A 20644-nucleotide genomic window follows, 5' to 3' on the forward strand; every position below is an offset into this window, starting at 1 on the left:
CAACATTTAAAAGGCCATGGAATGTTAATCAATGTTTTTCCTTCATGGAGGTGGAAAGTGAGCCTCTTTGAGGGGAGCATTCCACAAATGGGAAGCCACCGCAGAAAAGGCTCCCCTCTGGATCTCATGGGGGGAGCACAGGAAGAAGGGCCTCTCATGACAGGCAGCAGCTTTAATCTGAAATGGGGATCACTGCCCCCTGGGCACAGCCAATAAGATGGGGTGAAGCAGCAAGAGGCAGCGCCCCACTGTTTCCACTGGAATGACCCCCTGCCTCATGCTGGGTTTCTGCAAGACGGGGGTGTGGGGCAGCCTTCCAACACATGGTGATGGCACTCGTCTTCACCACCCCTGGGGCAGAGAAGGTGAGCGGCAAGGCCTTGTGGAATGCCCTCACCTCTCGGGGGGGGGGGGGCTTGGGGGTCTTCCAGCAGCAGCAGAAGTGGCAGAGAGAACACAGGTCGGGGGTTGCAAGGGAGACATATTTCTGCCCCTGCCTGCCTTGTGGTAAGCACAATGTCTGCTCCATGTTATGCCACCGAAGTGACTTCAATCCGATGTTTTCATAGAATCGTAGAGTTGGGATGGATCCCAAGGATCATCTAGTCCAATCCCCTGCAATGCAGGAATCTCAACTAAAGCATCCATGACGGATGGCCATCCAACCTCCGCTTAAAAACCTCCAAGGAAGGAGAGTCCCCAACCTCCTGAGTGAGTCTGTACCACTGTCAAACAGCTCTTGCCGTCAGAAATTTCTTCCTGATGTTTAGTCCGAATCTCCTTTCTTGTCCTTTGAAGCCATTGGTTCGGGTCCTAGCCTAAGTGGGAAATGGCATTTGTACAGATGATACTTGTTTGCTTCTTATCGACTGTAGCATCCCAAGCAGCAGACATTGGGGGAGGGGGGAAGACTCGGAATTGGCTTGTCTATGCCTAATATAGAGACTCAATCCCTGTCTGACCCTCCAGTAAACGAGACTAGATTATTGTTACAGGTAAATCCTTGCCTTCCAAGCTTGTTCAGTTGAGCAACGTTACATGTGCTGTGCGAGTTACTCCACTCACCCATTTATCTTACTAGTAGCGCACTGGCACAGGCCACAGCATGCTAAGTGGGCACACAAAGTTGTTGATACATGGCAAGTGGCATATTTTTTTTCCTGGATTATTTTCCCATCCGTTTGTTAAAGTCTAATTTCATAGATCTGGACTGGAAGATGTACAACTGCACAAAGCCTGTCAGCCAGATGTGCTTGTTCACTGTGGGTCAACAAAATTGGCTTTGTGCCATCCTGGGACTATAGAAATGGAGGGTGCAGGGGAAAGGGGTATCAAGCACATAGCAGATCACAGTACATTTGGTTTGATGCATCATAAATTGTGAAGGTCTGTATAGTCATTTATACTGAAACAGAATACATGCAATAACTCCCTCCAAAAATGATTCACAAAATAATTCCATAACCATGGCAACATTTCTCTTGATAGATCAAGCCATAGTTGCTAATGGAATTATTATACTTACTTCTGTGGACTACCTTTTTCTTCTAAGGAGCCCAGGGTCACCCAGTGAACTTCATGGGTGAATGGGGATTGGAACCCTGGTCACCCAGGTCCTAGCCCAACACTGTAATTGTTACACCACATTGGCTCCTGTTAACAAGTGGTATGAAAATTGAAAACACCAACTCTGAAAAAATACCATTGTGAACAGAAATGTCTTCAAACAAAAATATTTGTAGAGAACTTTTATTATTTATTCATATTCAAACATTAGACTACTGTACTCTTTCATAAACATAATTCAGACATCTTTATGCTTCATCTTTGGTCATTTGGCACACATTGCAGATCTAGAACATTTCAGCTCTGTATCCTTACATCCCATAGTTTAAAATGATTCTATCTTCTCAGTGGGCTTCATTTTTCTGGTTAACATTAAAAATTCATTTTAACTGGGTACGAATTCCTAATTTCATGGTTGGCTTCATGGTTTGTATAAACAAATATTTTAATAAAAGTATATCGATTTCAAATATTCTCCCTTAATATCTAACATGGCAAGATAGCCCTTCCTTCACTTCCATATGTAACATTTGTCAATAACATTTGTCAATAAACATTCTCCTGACTGCCCTGAGATCATTTACTAACAGTATACTAACAGTATAATTTGGTGTTATTTTCCTTTCCCTTTATATTTTTACATATCTCTTTGGCAATGCAAGTGTCAAAATGCATTGTATTAAAGCTTAACAATTTTAATCAATATTTACAGGGAACGCCCTGTTTTAAAAATTTGGAGGGAAACAGCTTACTTGTTCTTATAACACTAGTGGAATTCTGATTTTTATGCCAATTTTTCTTTTGCTAAGATATATTGGCAAAATTCTCTAGAAATTAAAACCATTTCAAGTCTCAACAGCTTTTCTTTAAAATCTTGCAGCAGCATTCTTAAAAATACATCCCTTGACATTCTTATACATATAGATGTACACATAAACACACATACAAGTATTTTTGACATTCAGCACAGCTACGATCACATATAGAAAAGACAATTGTAAAACAATGATCATACTGAAGATTTCCAATACAGTAATGCTCCCTTTGTATAAAACTGGACTGGGACTGGGCACTGCTTGAAAAGCTATGAGGAGGCACATGTTGAAGAGGAAATTTACAGTAAACTTCATGGCTGTAATCTCATAACTTGGTATGACAGTCTTTTAGAAAGGGGGACTTTGTGATTTGTAACAATATCAATGACAGCAAGTTAATGTAAAAAGTTGAAACTACCAAACTTTACTGAACACTGACAGACAGTTGTTTTTTTACAACACAGATCATTTTTTGAACACTACGTATACATAAGGCCTCTAACACTAAGGAAGCAGCATAGTTTTTCTTCACAGCAGAATATACTTGTCACTTATCAATATACTGGAAAAAGCACAACGTCTGTTAAGAGCACATCTGTATGCACCTTTAGTTACTACAGTGTGCCTAATAGGACATAGATATATACTTGAAAAACAGGCGTGCTCAGGATTTCAATAAACTGCTTAAGCAGCAGCCTTGCTGAACCACAAGACTGATGTTATTTTAAAGTCACTAATGTAATTTTAAAATTGCAACTTAAAAAAGACAGAAATGAAAACAAGAACACCACAATAGGGATATTTATGAGTTCTTATTATGGCTTGCTAAAATGTATTCAATACCGTACAACTGGTAATGATAAAGATACTACGTTTTATGAGAACTGGCTTTTATATAGTGAATCACAGTATTTTCTATTCTTAAAACTATGATCAGGTGAAATACTTATTGCACATACAGATAAATACTCCCTTTACCTAAATTAGCATGTCATTACTGAAAACATTTCCCTAAAAATCTTTGTAAAATACAGGTATATGCTTGTTGTCTGCATTGTCATTTCCATATTGTAGTCACATAATGTACACTAATAAATGAATAAATTTAACCATAAAGAAATCCTCAGTGGACCAGAAATTATAGGTTTGAAATATCAATTAATGTTTTTTTAATAAAAATATTTCATTTGTAGTTCAGAAAATGTTTTCCACACATGGGATGGAATCTAACTAAGTGTGAGGGACCTCCCTTTCCTCCTCTCCCCTCTGCAAATACTTGTTCACCAGAAATCCAGAGCAGATTGATTCATGGGGAAGGAGAGGAATGAGGAGTCCCAACGCATAAGCAGGAGTCACTTGTGCAAAGCCACCCATTATTTCCAAAGGAAAAGCAAATCCAACATACAGTACTTCTACCGCAGGGCAGACTGTACCACTGCTCTGATGTCACAACAAGAAAAAGTAGTAGAACCTATTTCACAGTGCAGTGCTATCTCTATTCAGAATTAAGTCCTATTGAATTGAGTGCTGCTTACTCCCAAATAAGTTGGGGTAGGATTGCAGCCTCAGCTTGCTAAAAGGTCCATACACTTTGTTATTTGTTTTTACATTACAGTTCTTTTAATGCATTGTTTAAAAATTGTTTTTACATTACAGTTCTTTTAATGCTGTTGACCATGATCATGCTCTTAAAAACGTGTTCCCTGATTAGGAGGGATACAAGCTGGGAAACAAGAGTGCTGCTTCCTGAACTTTCCCATTCAAATCTCATTGAATCCAATGAGGAAGCCACCCTATGAATAGATCAAATTATCACTTTAATTAATAACATGTAAAAAGTGACACACAAATTCTCTGTGAAAAAAGGCTTGGTACAGAGGCTTGGTTTGGTTTAAAGTGACAGGAGTGATGCAGCGCTTTTTTCCTGCATAGTTTCAGAAACCATTCTCAGCTATTTATGAAATATATATAATTTAAGCTTAGCCTTCTGGAAAGGTATTTTGGTAACCATACATATGGCTGGCACAATAAACCCATGTTAGAAACAAATTAATTTATATCAACTTAATGACATCAGAAAATGTTATTCCCCTACTTGAAAATTAATGCTTACATTCATTCTTTCATTCATTGAGTCTAGATTGCAAATCATACATGATTTTAGATGAATAAGCTTCAAAGAGAGGTATAATTCAATACATTTCACACTGAGAATCACAGATACCTGCAGATTCATATAAGTGTATGTGAAAATAAATCTTCACGTCACACTCCCAGTGTGCAAAAATACTTGTTACATACACATCAACTCCTGGTTTTTTATGTAGATTATATTAATGGAAATACAGATGCAACTATAAGTGTAGCACAAAGATGCACACACTTTCCTGCTGTTTTTATATTCAGGTTGTTTAAACATTCAAAACAGGATATTTAATATAATTTACAGAACACTTGCTACAGTGTTTCACAACTCTGTATAGCAGTATCATTTTTTCCATTCCATATTGTCCACATTTAGTTTTCAAGAGAGTGAAAAGAGTTTATATTTCAGATAGTGTAAGTGTAAACAAGGAACAGCGATCACCCAAAATATTCCTCTGAACTTTGTTTGGTGGTTAATATTCTGATGCTAACCAGTATTAATATTACCATCATAAAGCATTCTGCAGTTCTATCGCTAGTAATTATGTCTCTGATTATATATATATATATATATATTTGCTTTCGTAGATTTTCACGGGTACAGGAATGCAGGTTTTGGTGTCCTCGGGTGTCTTCCCGTGTAAAAGTTGGGGTGTCTAGGCGACGTTTCGACGAGGTCTCACTCGTCATCTTCAGGCTGGTGCTTTCGGCTTCTTGTTACTGGAACAGAGCGGGATCTCAATGTTTGAGTTCCTAGGAACTCAAACATTGAGATCCCGCTCTGTTCCAGTAACAAGAAGCCGAAAGCACCAGCCTGAAGATGACGAGTGAGACCTCGTCGAAACGTCGCCTAGACACCCCAACTTTTACACGGGAAGACACCCGAGGACACCAAAGCCTGCATATATATATATATATATATATATATATATATATATATATATATCTTATGAAATTACAAAAATAAACTTTTGATTTAGATTACTATATTAAGGTGGATAACCTCCAAAAATATAGTTCTCTATTTCTGGCATTTGTTATTTAACTTATAGAAGCTAAAGAGTGCAAAAGATGTTGTGAATCAGTTCTGTGCCTAGGAAGGTTCCAGTGATAATCTCTTCCTCTATTTTATGGTGTGCCCTGAGTCCACCTAGATCTGTCCAAAGCTGCAGCTTATTTTCTAAGATATATTGGCCCAACTTTCCCAATAGGATACTAGATGTGTTCCACATGTTCATAAAGTGCTCCTTTACATACCTCTAGAAGAATAGGAAGACCAGAGGAAGATCTCTCATTCCTCTGGTGTACTACCTGCTGCTTTCCAAGTCAAACATGAGACTCATCCAGGTCAATATCAGTCTGTCCCACCTCAACCTGCGTGTAGCTGAACTGGCTGGAAAGTAGGGGATTCTCTGTCCCATTGTCTTCACTAATGTGAAGGACAGTGTCTTCATGCTGCAGTAAGCTGGTGGTTTCAAGGCCTGCAAAATCCTCAGTGTCAGAAAGTTCTGTGGGTGGAGTGGTACTGTGAGCTGGTGCTGGCTTTTGCTCCACATTTTCGTCCTTTTTTTTATCCTCAGCAGAAGCCGTCACATTCTGAAATGAAGAAAGGTTGTTGCAGATAAACATTACCCTGCAACTATCCTTAAAACGGTCAAATTCCAATGGCTGCAATTCAACCCCCAGCCGCCCTCGTGGGTGGCAAGGCTGCACACACATCTGAAACCCTGCCACTTATGTTGCTGGCCAGGGTGAAAAGTGGGGCAGGCATATTGTGAGCCGACTCCGCAATAAGACCTGGACCAGTCTTGATGCCATTGCATGATGGCAGCAAGGACAGCTCAGCCCCTCTCTGCACCTGGAATGCCCTGGTTTGGGGCTGCCACTTTGGGGGTCCTGCCACATTCAGTGAGCAAAACAGGTCACTCCATGCTGGAAGAGTGATGCTGGTGCCAACGGACCTTGACACCTCAAATTTCAGTGGGGCCCTGTGCAATGCCAAAATCCAGTATCCTGCTCCGCCTCTCACTTTCCATTGGACTTCATAGCTGTGGTGCCTGCTGATGCAGCCCAGGAGCACTGTGCCTGGTGCAACAGTACTGTGTTGATATTTTGCTCTTTGTGTCTTGGACTGTATGGATTTCTGTGGGATTATTAGACATTTTGTAGGCACTGTAATGTCACTTTTGTAAGTCGTTTTAGAAATACAAGAGACTGGGGAATTAACATTTGAGAGGTTCCCATGCATTACTGTTACTAGATAAATAATAAAATATATATTTATGGAAATATATTCAAATATGTGCACAAAGAGAGGAAAGGCATAAGGGAACAGAAAGAACAGAGGACTATCTTAAGATACAATGAGAAAATAAATAGCAAACATATATGCAGAGTAGGGGTGGGCAAATATGTCAATCTCAGTTTCTCCCAGTTTATAATTTTTCCAGTATGATGTTCAATTTTCCATATTTCTATATCAGTTTGCATTTTTTTTAAAGTCCTCATGAAAATTTGCCAGCGTCTTTGTGCCAATTTCTCCTCCTACATACATTTATATGAAATTTTGCCTAATATACACATTTTTGCAAAGCACATTTATGTATTGTCCAGTCACAAATATGCATTTATATGCACACTTCGCCATTGTACAGTGGTGCCTTGCAAGACAAAATTAATTCGTTCTGCAAGTCTTTTCGTCTTGCGAGTTTTTCGTCTTGCGAAGCACAGTTTCCCATAGGAATGCATTGAAAATCAATCAATGCGTTCCTATGGAAACCGCCTTCAGACCAGGTCCGGGGACAGTCTGTCTCCCGACCTCTTCTGAAGGCCGGCGGGGGGCGAAAGTCTTTGCTTCCACCCCGCCTGCCTTCCCGGGACAGCGGAGACTTCTCCGCTGTCCCGGGCGATCTTAGAGGGCTTCGATAATAGATTCGGCTGGCACGCGTATTTATGGAAGAACAAAAGGAAAGTACACAAGGGGTTTGCAAATCACATTTTTAGAGGGCCGCTAATCGAAGTTTGGGAAAGATATCAAAATCTGTTAGAGCCGAAAACACCACATTGGCTTTCACCTCTCGAAGTAATGAGTATAAAAACCATTAATATGAGAAGCAATTGGGCAACTTATGATCAGCTACTAACTAAGGTTGAAGGGAAATGGAAGCTAAAACCGTATGAGCAAACAAAGGAACATGTTTACGATTGGCTACATCACCATCAGGTGAATCAGATGTTTAGTAAAGATATCAAAGAAAGAGGTTATGCAGATAAAGACTCAAAATTCCAGACAGAAATAATAAATAATAAAGTGAAAATTATATCTAAGATATATAGGATGTTGTTGGACTGGAATTTAGGCGATGAGGAAGTCAAATCGGTGATGATCCATTGGTCAAGGGATATAGGTCATAGTATACAGTTTGAGGATTGGGAGAAACTTTGGAAGGAGGGGGTAAACTTTACGGCGTGTACTTCGATAAGGGAAAACGTCATGAAGATGTTTTATAGGTGGTACTTGACACCCATGAAATTATCAAAAATGTATAAGGTGGATAATAAGTGCTGGAGATGTAAAGACATAGAGGGCTCCTTCTACCACTTCTGGTGGGAGTGCAGAAGGGTGAAACAATTTTGGGAGAAAGTACACACTGAATTGAAGAAGATATTAAAGTACACGTTCATAAAGAAACCAGAAATCTTTCTTCTAGGGATATTAGGACAAGAGATAAAAAAGGAAGATCACAGATTGGTATACTATGCGGTTACGGCAGCAAGGGTAGTATTAGCCCAGAAGTGGAAACTACGGGAAACCCCAACGGTGGAGGAGTGGAGATCTAAGTTGTCGGATTACGCAGAGTTGGATAGATTAACAGGAAAAGTTAGATACATAAGAGACCAAGTGTTCACCAAAGATTGGGAAAAGTATGTAGATTATCTGGAATGTATTAGTGAAGGGCAAATAACGCTAAAGGGATTTAGAGACGCACTGTGAAAGACTAAGAGTTATTGTGCAAAGCAAACAGGAATTAGGAATCGGTATAATGACAATATAAGTAATGAAACCTGTAATTTTATTTATTGCTTCGAATGATTTACGGACAGGCTGAAGGAAGTCCCGTAAGAGACGACTATGTTATATGGATGATATGGAAATGATAATTGCTGTTTATTATTATTATTATTATTTGTTGTGTGTATTTTTTTATTTATTTGTGTGTTACCTTGTGTTCTTTTTGGAAATAACTAATAAAAAAGAATGAGAAAAAATAAAAATAAAATGTAAATTTGGTAAGTAAGCCTTTAAATGCAAATTGAATCAAATTTTCCACCATCCCTAACGGGAACAGAAGAATAAACTGTGACAAGCAAGCAAACACACTTTTCCCAGTAGATTACCTGACTGGAGGAGACTTGACTATGGAGATCTGCCACAGTAACAGCAGGTGAGGGAGGCAGAGTGGATCTGTTTGCAGCTTCCTGCTTGCTACCGTCTGAAGGGCTGCTCTTTTTGCTGCTTTGCTGCTGGGCTGCAATTGGTGCTGGATCCGGCTTTGATGTCAATGCCTCGGATTTAGCTTCAGTGAAGGTTACAGATCGTTTTTGATCAACTGCAGAATTAGACCATAAGCAGCAGTGGATGTACCACCACACGCATTTGAAAATGAATTCTGGAACCATTTCATGGCCTGAATGCCTACCTTCTGCCTAGGGATGGATGAACCAGACTGACCTGTCCTGGTCTTATGGATATGCTTTATCCCACCCTGTTCCAGATGAGATTTTTAAAAGGGTATTTCCAGGGAAATCCTTTTAAAAAAAACCCTGAATAAAAACACTCACAAAAAGACACATGAAAATGAGGAGTGCTTACAAGGTGAACTGAAAGATTATTCTCCAGGTGGCGTAACAGGAGAATAATAGATAGATGATAGATAGAGATAGATAGATAGATAGATAGATAGATAGATAGATAGATAGATAGATAGATAGATATAGATGATAGATAGATAGATAGATAGATAGATAGATAGATAGATAGATAGATAGATAGATAGATGATAGATAGATAGTTGATAGATAGATAGAGATAGATATGTAAATATATAGCTATATATTTATCTCTCTCTCTCTCTCTCTATCTCTATCATCTCTATCTCTATCTCTCTCTATCATCTCTATCTATCTCTCTCTCTCTCTCTCTCTCTCTCTCTCTCTATCTCTATCTCTATCTCTATCTCTATCTCTATCTCTATCTATCTGTCTGTCTGTCTATTAGTATAGTGCCTTTAAGGAAATTATGTGCAGTTGCTTCTTGCACAATTTAAAAAGTGTTTTGACTTGGTATAGCAGAGGTGCTGCACTTTGAAGCTGGTCAACACAACTTTAGTGTTAAGAAAAGAGAAAGAGCAATCCCTCAGTTCTCCTCAATACAATGATTAAACTGGCCATTGGAAAAGTTCGTCAATCTGCAGACTAAACCACAATTCTGAGACTTGCCCTGTGGAATGAATGAGGTGGTGTTCACACCAAAATCTAGCCTGAATTGAAATCCTCTGACATGCCTATTTCCAGCCCCTTGTTTTCAATCAGTAAATCAATCAATTTATTTTTATGTCATCTTTTCATGGAACAGGCCAAGGTGGCTCACAACAAATCAAAATAAAATAATACATAATTTGATAATCAGTACAGTAGCACACAGGAAAAAACATCATCATGTGTAATGGTTGTGAGGGGTTACTTGTGCATAACCTTACTTCAGTTCAGTTAGTTTGCTTGCCCCAACCATGCTTAGGGTCGGAGCTCACCCTCCGTGACCTGTTAGTGACTTGCAGAACCCGAGAGTGGGCGTCTCTTGAATCTCTTCCAGCATAGAAGCTGTTTGACCCCGAGTCTCCGCCTATGTTCTCTGCGCGGAACGCGTCTGCGCAAGTAAGGGGAAGGCAGGGGCGTCCCAGCGCTCTCTCCACTAGTTTCGGGGGAAGGGTCTCGGAGCCCTGTCACCAATTCCTCCATCTCCCTCTCTTCTCTATGGGTGTTACGCTGATATCCTTCCCCCCTGCTCGTCCCCTCTCCGGCATCGCTGGGTAGCCCTGCCTCCGTTTCTTGCTCTGATGGCACTTCCCTGACATCATGCTTTGTTCCTGCTCCAGAATGAAAATCCCCAATACAGATTAAAAAATAAAAAATAAATACAGATAGGAAACAATAAATTAGCATCCGGATCCTAAACAAGTTTATTGCAAGTAATTATACAATCTATGTTAATAGAGATAACTTTCACGATAGGAGGAGGAACTTAGGTTACAACTGACCCCCCACATAAATTGCAGAGAATTTCCCTGCCTTACCTTCAAAGTGTATCACCAAACCACAACATGAATGGAGAGAAATAGTTGGCCAACACTGCCTACCTTTAGATGGCAGTTTGGATTTCTGGACCTACAGCAGCAATGCCATTCCATCTCCACAATGAGCACAGCAAACATTATCCCATCTTTTATAAGACATGATCTTATGTTGAATCATATTCTTAAGCTCCACATTTACTCCACACAGGCACACAAGTGGTTGTGTACCTGGATCATTTTCTGATACAGGTGGAAAGTACCATTTTGTTTTTGAGAGGAAGGAGAAGGTAGTAGAGTTTTGGGTGAGCACATAGCACTGCACCTGGGAGAGTGCTCAAAATCTGCTTTTGAGGGTTGGAGGACTCTTCAGCAGATTTTATGGGTGCGCAGCAGGCAGTGAGGAAGCTAGCACCCTGTTACATGTGCAGAGGTTCACTAGCTCACCACTGCTTTCCTCACCAGGAGCTTTAAAAAATGAAACCACAGTATTGGAAAAATGTTTCCTTACCAGTTGGTTTTGCTTTGGGCTGTATGCTTCTACGTGTGGTAGAAAGACGTGCACCATGACGGCTGCGAGGTTCCGTCTGTGTTTTCTGACGTGATAAAAGAGGCCTTCTTAGCTGGAAAGCATTCAAGGAACAAAGTTAGAAATACAATAATGTGGTTCTGCAATACATCTCACTTGACAGTAAGCCTGCAACATATGTGGGAGTTATGTTCTGCGGATTGTGCCTAAAGAGCTTAAATCACATATCGTCAAAACCTTTTAGGTTTGATGGCAGGTGGGAATGCCAAAGTCACACCCCTTTTATTTATTATTAATTTTTTGCCGTGCACATAAAGCTGAATGCTCAAAAGTTAAATGTGAGCTACTGTATAGCCCTATTTTTTTCAGTAGATACATTTACAGTGGTGCCTCGCTAGACGAAATTAATCCGTTCCGCGATTCTCTTCGTCTAGCGGTTTTTTCGTCTTGCGAAGCAAGCCCATTGACAGCTTAGCGGATTAGTGCTAGAGCTGTCAAGCGGCTTCCAGCGACCAGCTGTTAAGCGGCTTATCAGCGGAACAGCTGATAAGCGGCTTAGCGGCTTAGGAAAAGGGCAAAAAAACAAAAAAAAAAACCGCTGGGGGACGCAAGATTTTTTCGTCTTGTGAAGCAACCCCATAGGGAAATTCGTTTTGCGAAGCGCCTCCAAAACAGAAAAACCCTTTCGTCTAGCGGGTTTTTCGTCTTGCGAGGCGTTCGTCTTGCGGGGCACCACTGTATTTTGTTTTCACTATTTGATCTAACAAGGCAGGTGAACAAAATTGTACCTTTTAGAATTTTACTTGATAATATGAGAATAAGGGAGACACTATTTAATATGGTCTTGTTATTGCTAGGACAGATTAGATAATCTCTCACCATGTCCTGCATTTTTTAAAAAAAGTGTCTGAGATTTTTAATGCAGATAATGAAAATGAAATGCAGTGATTAAACATGTGCTCCTAAGGGCTGTACGCTCCTCCTTGTTGTCTTGTTGGAACAATGCAATCTCTACACAGAAACAGGCATACATCACAATCAGTTTCATAAACCCAATGCTTAACATTGATATGGTCTACTTCATTTTCAAGCAAATTCTACTGAACAAAATGTAATCAATTATTTCATCCAATAGGCTACCAACGTATTATGAACTTACCTGCCTCAAGCCTCTTTTTCTCCCTAATGGTTGCTGTAGAAGAAGATTGTGGTGTCCAGGTTCACTCTGCACACTTGCTACCCTGTTAAGTGTTAAAAGCATTATCGCTACTGTAGAAGAACATATACAAGAGACTTGTTTTATTGCAGACGTTGATAAACATATTGATAAAATAGCTTCCAAAATCACATCACCTCTGAAGGTAACGGGAGAGTATCTGTTAGGTTTGGAATTAGGATATGAAGAGTACTAGGAGAAAAAGAGTAATGACATTCAAGAGTAGGCCATATATTGGAAAGTATCAGTCTCGCAAACTGAACTCAAAATCATGCAATAATACATCCCATTATACAATGGCCATTCTGCTCCCCATGCCATGAAGGATGAAGGCAAGTCAACAAAGGAATTAATTTTATGATCCTAATGTCTTTTTTTGTTTGTTCTTTTGCAGACACTAGGCAACAGTTGGAAACACACATTTTCCTTCCTGTTAGATTTTTAATTTACCCCTTAATCATTTATAATTTTAGTTCAGAAGGTGAATGATGAACACAGTTGACAAAGTATTAATTCATGTCATGGGCACAAGACTTAATGGAAAAAGTTATCACATTGAACACATACTTGCAGGCTCAAGTTTCTTTATGGATAGTGATTAACATAAGCACTAGTCCTAGAAAAAGCATGATCATGGTCTTCAAAAAATGAATTTAACAGACTCAACAGAAAGCAAATTTTCTGAATTGAGAACAAACATAGTTCCACAATTAAGCAGGCACAAAACCCTACTGCAGCACTCATCTGCAAACTAGGACAATGTCTCCCCGTCTGTTTCCATTACTTTATAGTATAAAGTTTATACCATCCAATAAGAACTGTTCATATAACAGGGAATGCCTGCCAGTATTCTAGTTGAAAGAGCAGCAATATGAAGACAATTTCAGTAGTAGATAGTACTTTGCCATTGTCTGATTACAGTACATTTTAATTCTGTCCCTTATACATCTCCTTAACAAGCCTTGGCATGCATTATTCAGTATTTGACTTTGAAATAGATTTTGCTGATGTCTGGACTGAAAAAGGCTCCCCACCCCATCTTCCCTAACTTTGATGGATACTTATGGTTCTTGTTTATTGCAGCTTAAGAAATTGAACCAAATAAAGCAACATTTATAAGTTATCAAAATTTTAATGGTCTTGGAGCACATCAGCAACAATAGTGCTATTGATCTTACGCCAGAGGAAGAATTAATGCTTCGTATTTATGTGGTGTATATGTTCTTTGGTCTATCTCTCACCTAGTGCTGGGCAGAAGTCTTCAGTCCAATGATTTTTGCAAGCTGGGTCATGGGGTGGAGAGATGCTCTTTGAAAATTAATTAATCTTGGGGGAGGGTTTGGAATTTTCAGAGAAGAATCTTAAATATAGAGTGGCTGACCCTTCCAAAATGGTCAAAGGGAATCTCTTTTGCCAAGTTGAAATGTAAGGGTTTAATACAGGGTTGTAACTAAGATGGCAAGGAATAGATCCGTTGGACTCTCTGCACTGTCATACTGGACCCAGGTTGGCTTAGCTCCTCCTATGCTTGAAGGAAGGAACGTCATCCCTTCTCAGGAACCTTTTTGTAGCTTGCCCCTGGAAGCAAGCCAAAATAAAGGAAGGAAACACAGGACCCATAAAAAGAACAGTCACACACTGCATATAGGCACTTCAAACCAATTTAGGTAGCTCAGGCAGGCAGCCGAAATGAGCCACATAGAGTGTGGCCCCTGGGTCTAGTATGACAGCATGAGAAAACAACAACCCTTCTCTCCCAATGGATCCTGCTAGAGGTAAAGAGTATTACTAAGGAAAATTCCAGCCAAGTGCGGAGACTCTCTTACATAGCATTTGTCCTAGAACAAAATTCTCTAGATGGACCATTAAGAAATAGCTTTAATCCTATCTGTAACCCTGTCCAGGCACTGAAGAGCTCGCATATTGAGAGAACAGTAGGTCCCACCCCTCTGTTGTGTTCCCTGATTATGCAGAGTTCTATGTATATCGCACCAGGGCAGCAGACTCCCTGAAGCAGATCCCCTCCAATCCACAGAGGGTAGCCGAATAAGCGAACAGATCCCTACAGTCTCTACATGCAACTCTAATCATGCAATGGCTTTAACACCCAGATATGGCTACTGTAGAAAGCTGCAAGCAGATTACTTTGGTAGGGAAGACCTGCCTCAGAAGATGCAAGTAAGTAATTTTAAGTAACACTTCAGTGAACTTCCAAAGATTTTGAAACCATCTAGTAAACCACCTGCTAAAAAAAGGTCTCCCATATTATTGAAATTAGTACATGTGACTAAAATGATTAATAGGAACCTGACAGATGCTGCACAGGTTTAATTAATGCATTGCAGCAACTTGTTTGCTGGAAGTGTAACTAAAAACTAAAATTTTGAACTCACTATGTAATAAATATAGCCAGGGATGCCACTTGAGTAAAATATTGGGAGGGGGTGTCATGCATCACATGACATGGTGCATGAACACCATTTGAAAGGCAATGCCCACTAACTTTTGGGGGCCCTGGCCCCCTCAGATATTTTATTGGGGGGCTGAAGACCCTTCGGCCCCTAGGAGTTGGCTCGTATGAATATAGCTAAACAGTTCCTGACAAATAGTCATTCAGGTCAGGATTCACTTAATGAACCCAGAAAGGCAAAGCCGTGCCCTGTGCAGGGCTTTCTGCTTGCCCATTGGGGCTTTCCCTTCTCTCCTACTCCTGTGCCTCTGAAATAAGCTTGGGGTGTGTCTGCTGGGGGAAACCCCAGAACAGTGCACAGGAGTGATGGTGTTTGCACAGAAGGAATGCTTGCAATAGCACAACGCTGAATTTCTTCCTCAGTTTCCACATGAAGACCTCCAAAGGATAAAATTCAATAGCTTATATTTCCACGTATTTAAAGGGGTTAGTGAAAAGTTTTGGGTATTTTCCCTAAACCTATCTTCTTGCACCTTAAAAATTTTCCTTTTGCCTTACCTGGCATCAAAGAAGATGAGAGAACTGTTGACACAGTCTTCAAAGCATTTAAATACTGTTATAATCTATTCAACGAGTTTTTCTATAGTTCCATTTAGTTAAAATAGTCCTTTACTCATTATTGTCCTTCTCTTATTTCCCTGAACTTTGTGTAGCAGTCCAGTTCTAACAGTCACTCATCTTAAGAGATCCCACAACAGTTATGGTATTGTGGCAGCAGTCATTATGAGCTGCATTATGATTTGAATGCCACAGCAGGATCAATGGTTAGTATTCTAGCAAGGGCCACCATTACATTACATGGTGTTTAATACATAGCAACAAAAATACTTAAAAATCACTGTCTCCCATTAACACTGATGTGTTATGTATAAATAGAAATAGAAATAGAGCCCTTTGTTGAGAATAGAAGAGAAGAGAAGAGAAGAGAAGACTCTAATCTGATACCTAGTAAAAGTTACAAGTAAAGGTAAAGGTAAAGGTACCCCTGCCCGTACGGGCCAGTCTTGACAGACTCTGGGGTTGTGTGCCCATCTCACTCAAGAGGCCAGGGGCCAGCGCTGTCCGTAGACACTTCCGGGTCACGTGGCCAGCGTGACAAAGCTGCTCTGGCGAGCCAGAGCCGCACACGGAAACGCTGTTTACCTTCCCGCTGGTAAGCGGTCCCTATTTATCTACTTGCACCCGGAGGTGCTTTCGAACTGCTAGGTTGGCAGGCGCTGGGACCGAGCAGCGGGAGCGCACCCCGCCGCAGGGATTCGAACCGCCGACCTTTCGATCGGCAAGTCCTAGGCGCTGAGGCTTTAACCCACAGCGCCACCTGCGTCCCTAACAAAAAGCTACAAAGACACGGACAAAGTCCTGCAACAGATAATCTAGGAGTTTGGTGTGACAAGTTTTATTTCACATGGAACCCGCCCCACCCCCGCTTTTTTTTTTTTTTTTTTGCCAATAAAGGTTACTAGTAATCAATAGTCTCAACTGAACTAGGGTTGCTGCACGTTTGACTTGCAGGCCTGATAATCAATGAAGAACAAGGAACAGGAATGGAGGGAGAGAGAACTGAGGATGAGTAAGGAAAGACAGTGAATATAGGGAGCAGGTTGTTCCCAGCACAGACACTGACATACAGGTAGGGTAAACACTGTACCTAGAGAGGCTGCCCTCAGCTGCCAGGCCTTGGGAGTCATCGAGGACATTAGGTTCACTGCAGGAGGGGCGGGGAGGTGAAGCATTTAGGGAAGAAAATATGTTTTTAAAGCATGCAACCGTTTCTGTGTTCAAAGAAAAGAAGTATCAGAAGGATAGTAAAGGGGAAAAAATAACAGTAAAGTTGGTCTCAAAGCTGACTCACTGAAGTTAGGGTCAAACTAGATTTTTGGTTAATGTGTAGACAGCAACTATATTGTGGTGGTTAAAAATGTAATACAACACATGTTGTATATGTGCACTGGGACACTGTTTATCCATTACCTACTTAGCTTTTTGTTTGTTTGTTTTTAACTGCTAAAATTAGCATTGGGGAAAAGCTCCCATTAGCACCAGCAGCATCTTCCCCTCCCCCAAAGCTACCTGCAGCAGGGTGGTGCAATTTTCATGTGGATCATAAGTGGAAAGAGAAGGGTTAAACCTCCCCATTCCCTATAGTTCAGATGAAAATTGGGATCCCACCACACTTTACATTACGTTATTTTTTAAAACCCAGTTATAGTTGCCGACTATCCATTGAACATTATGTGCAGTTTGACCCCTAAAACCAATACCTGGACAGAAGACTTGCTTTTTACTCTAACAGGTGTCCTATAGACAGAAGTTATGATGCAAAGAAATATCCTGATTTTTACAATACATCACAATTAGGTGGCATTGTAATAAAAGAAATGAGGATGGAGTGATCTTCAAACCCTCGTGTCCCGTTTTTATTCTATTTACTGTCTTTCTTTTCAGACCCCCTTTCTCCTCAACATCATTTTACTGGACAGCATTCTTCTGGACAGCCATGACCAAATAGGCACCAAAGCTTCTCATATGTTTTGGGCTCAACCCCCTTCTCATTTTAAACTTACCCATGAGGCCCACTCATTCCAACATTATTTTCCCCACAAGTAAGGAACCCTAAGAGCCTCACACATAGCTGAATGAGGGCGACCTGCTCCTGTAGGTAAGGGTATGTGGAATGGGAGACCAATGTAATATTGGAACCTAAAGAACCTCACTTTCCCCACCACCACCTCCCCCCAAAACATGCATACGAAAACATAGTTAAACACTAAGCTCCATTTTCTGTAGCTCAGGATGTGGCAATGGGGCAGCCACCTGCACAAATATAATGTGGATCAGTAAGAGCCTTCTGTCACAGAGCCTGTTCATCTCAAACAGTTCTCCTATCAAGGCTTCACTGCTGCAAGATCCTCTGCTTCCATGGGCGTAGCCAGGATTTATGTTAGGGAGGGCAGGACGGGGGGCGGGGGGGGGGCAGAACCAAACTATCTGTGATGCAGTTGCTCAGTTAGTTAAGTATTTTTATTTATTTACAGGGGTACCTCGGTGTCAGAGCTGCCTCTAGGTCCCAGCTCACAGAGGACCAACGCCAGGCTGATGTAATGTACAAAAGTCTTTATTGAAGTTTAGTTTCCATTTCAAAGCCAGAGCATGCAGCCCTACGTCTTAAACCTTAGATCGGCGAAGTCCCGTCTGAATCTCCTCCCCTTCCACATCAGTTTAAGATCCTAGCCCTGCTCCACCTTCTGCGCTGTTCTCTCCTCCTCTGGGTCCTCCTGCCCGCTTGGGCATTGCCCTTTCTGGACTCTTCCGACGCTGAGTCGCTTAGCTCCTCCCCCTGCCTCCGGCGGGCTTTAGGACCCGGTTCCCAATCCTCATTCTCTGCTGTCCCGCGCTCCTGTACATTTGAACTTGCTTCTCGCGCCAACCCAGTGACCTTTCTCCTAACCGTTACACTGCTTCTATCACTGCTTCCCTCTTCCGTGACACTGGCCGGATCTGACTTCCCCTCCGTTGTCCGACTCTCCGATGGAGGCGTGGTCAGCTCTGCCTCGTCTTCTCTCCCTGGTGGGGAAAGCACCGGCCCCGATACCTGGGACTCTTCCCCCCCACTCTGCTCTGGTGGGGAAGCTGGTCCTGATTTCCAACTACTGCTCTGGGAGTCCCTGCTGCCCCCTTGCTCATGGGGCGTTCCCCTTGGGAACCCCCTGCCCCTGGCCACTGGCGCCCCCTTCTGTGAATCTTCCGATTCGCTGGAGAGGCTCATGGAATCCCTCGGACCACTGTCCCCTCCTACGCTCCCCTCGGATTCCTCCCCCTCGCTCTCCATCTCCCCTCTTCCCTGTGCCTCTGCTCCTGAGCCCCTGACACTCGGGTTAAGAACTTAATTCATTCCGGAGGTTCCTTTCTTAACCTGAAACTCTTCTTAACCTGAAGCACCACTTTAGCTAATGGGGCCTCCCGCTGCCGCCGCGCCGCCAGAGCACGATTTCTGTTCTCATCCTGAAGCCAAGTTCTTAACCCGAGGTAATATTTCTGGGTTAGCGGAGTCTGTAACCTGAAGCATCTGTAACCCGAGGTACCACTGTACTTGATTTAGGTGGTGCAGCTGCCCCCTGGCTAAGCCCCTGACTGCTTCCATGAAACTTTATGCCTCACCTGCCGCCTTCTGCCAAGCGTCTCTCCCCCCAGGGATGTGTTATCTCTTAACTAGAGGGAGTGCTGTCTGCAATATCAAACCTGATTTTTTTTTTCCAGGAGGAAGGCTCAGCCTGCTTCAGAATCTCCTCCTCCTTTGGAACCCTGAAGACCTCCAGGGGACGAGGGCTCTCCTGTTCACTTTGCCTTACAGTAATGCACCATGACCAAAACAGTTGCAAATATTAGTGTGCCTTTACGTTCTCACCAGTTAATCAATTATTTTTTGAGCAATCCACCAATTAAACTTTGCAGTTTTAGTAAATATACTTTTCAAGCGCTACCAGGCTAATGATGTCATAGCATACAAGTATGATTTACAGTACAGCAAAACATTAGTAGAACTGTTACAAATAGCTTTACAGCTGAACTTAATTTAGGCAAGTTCTTGGGGTGGAAAGCTTATAGCCCTGTCAATAGACAATGACTGCTCTTTCTTTCACAGTTGTCAGCCATCAAGGATTGTTTCTGATGACCCAACTAGATGAGACACAGGAGAAACGTGATAAGCATTTATTGTGCATCCACCAGGGGGAGAACATAAACTGAATCAGGTCCATGGCACTAGGGCAGAGGTCGGCAACCTTTTTCAGCCGTGGGCCGGTCCAGCGTCCCTTAGACCATGTGGTGGGCCAGACTATATGGGGGGGGGGGGAAATGAACAAATTCCTATGCCCCACAAATAATCCAGAGATGCATTTTAAATAAAAGGACACATTCTACTCATGTAAAAACGCACTGATTCCTGGACCGTCCGCGGGCTGGATTGAGAAGGCGATTGGGCCACATCTGGCCCCAGGGCCTTAGGTTGCCTACCTCTGCACTAGGGGAAGGTTTCTCTAAGAGTTTATCCACACTGACCTTTTGCCCCGCTCATGCCACACAGGCCCGCTCATGCCACACAGGCCAGCACTGCGTTGGGGTTTTCACTCTTTAATGCTGAAGTCCAACAAACAGCAATTCAGCTTTTCTGCAGAATGCCATGTGCTCTGATTCAGCTTGAAAAAGCGAGTTTTTGTAGGGAAAGCTCCGGAGCACAGATCATGCCCAGAAAGCGCAGAAGAAAGGTAAGTCCGGGAAAGCCCTATTCCTCCCCCGGTGATGTTTTCCCAATTAAAATAAACTTCACAAAGCTGGAGGGTTTTCTCTCTCTTAAGAGAAAGCATACAGGCACCAATGCTCAACACGTGCATTAAGTGGCCCCAAGAGTGACTGCAAATTGGTATGGATTTCACGTGATGGCAGCATGGTTGCAAAAAGTTTCCGTTTCATGTTGCATCTTTCTGCCTTACTTTTTCACTATGCATAAGCAGTTGAGAGAGAAAAAAACCTGGCTAATTACTGTGTCAATTTATC

General features: G+C 41.8%; 1 protein-coding gene across 11 annotated transcripts in view; it reads right to left on the reverse strand.

Annotated features, from left to right (window-relative positions):
- Positions 1 to 5418: 5418 nt before the first annotated feature.
- UNC80 (unc-80 homolog, NALCN channel complex subunit) overlaps positions 5419 to 20644 on the reverse strand; it is a 168882-nt gene continuing 153656 nt past the window's right edge. For 10 of the 11 annotated variants that reach the window (XM_083702366.1, XM_083702367.1, XM_083702365.1 and 7 more), the window contains 5 exons: positions 16740 to 16796; positions 12565 to 12646; positions 11388 to 11499; positions 8925 to 9136; positions 5419 to 6122 (listed from right to left, as the gene is read on the reverse strand). In XM_083702366.1, coding sequence (XP_083558492.1) covers positions 5853 to 6122; positions 8925 to 9136; positions 11388 to 11499; positions 12565 to 12646; positions 16740 to 16796 — 733 coding nt within the window. In that variant the 3' untranslated portion in view covers positions 5419 to 5852. The remainder of the gene's footprint in view (positions 6123 to 8924; positions 9137 to 11387; positions 11500 to 12564; positions 12647 to 16739; positions 16797 to 20644) is intronic. The other variant, XM_083702368.1, reaches the window with a different exon arrangement.

This window comes from Podarcis gaigeae, assembly GCF_964106915.1.
Source record: "Podarcis gaigeae genome assembly, chromosome: 1".
Taxonomy (NCBI): Eukaryota; Metazoa; Chordata; class Lepidosauria; order Squamata; family Lacertidae; genus Podarcis; species Podarcis gaigeae.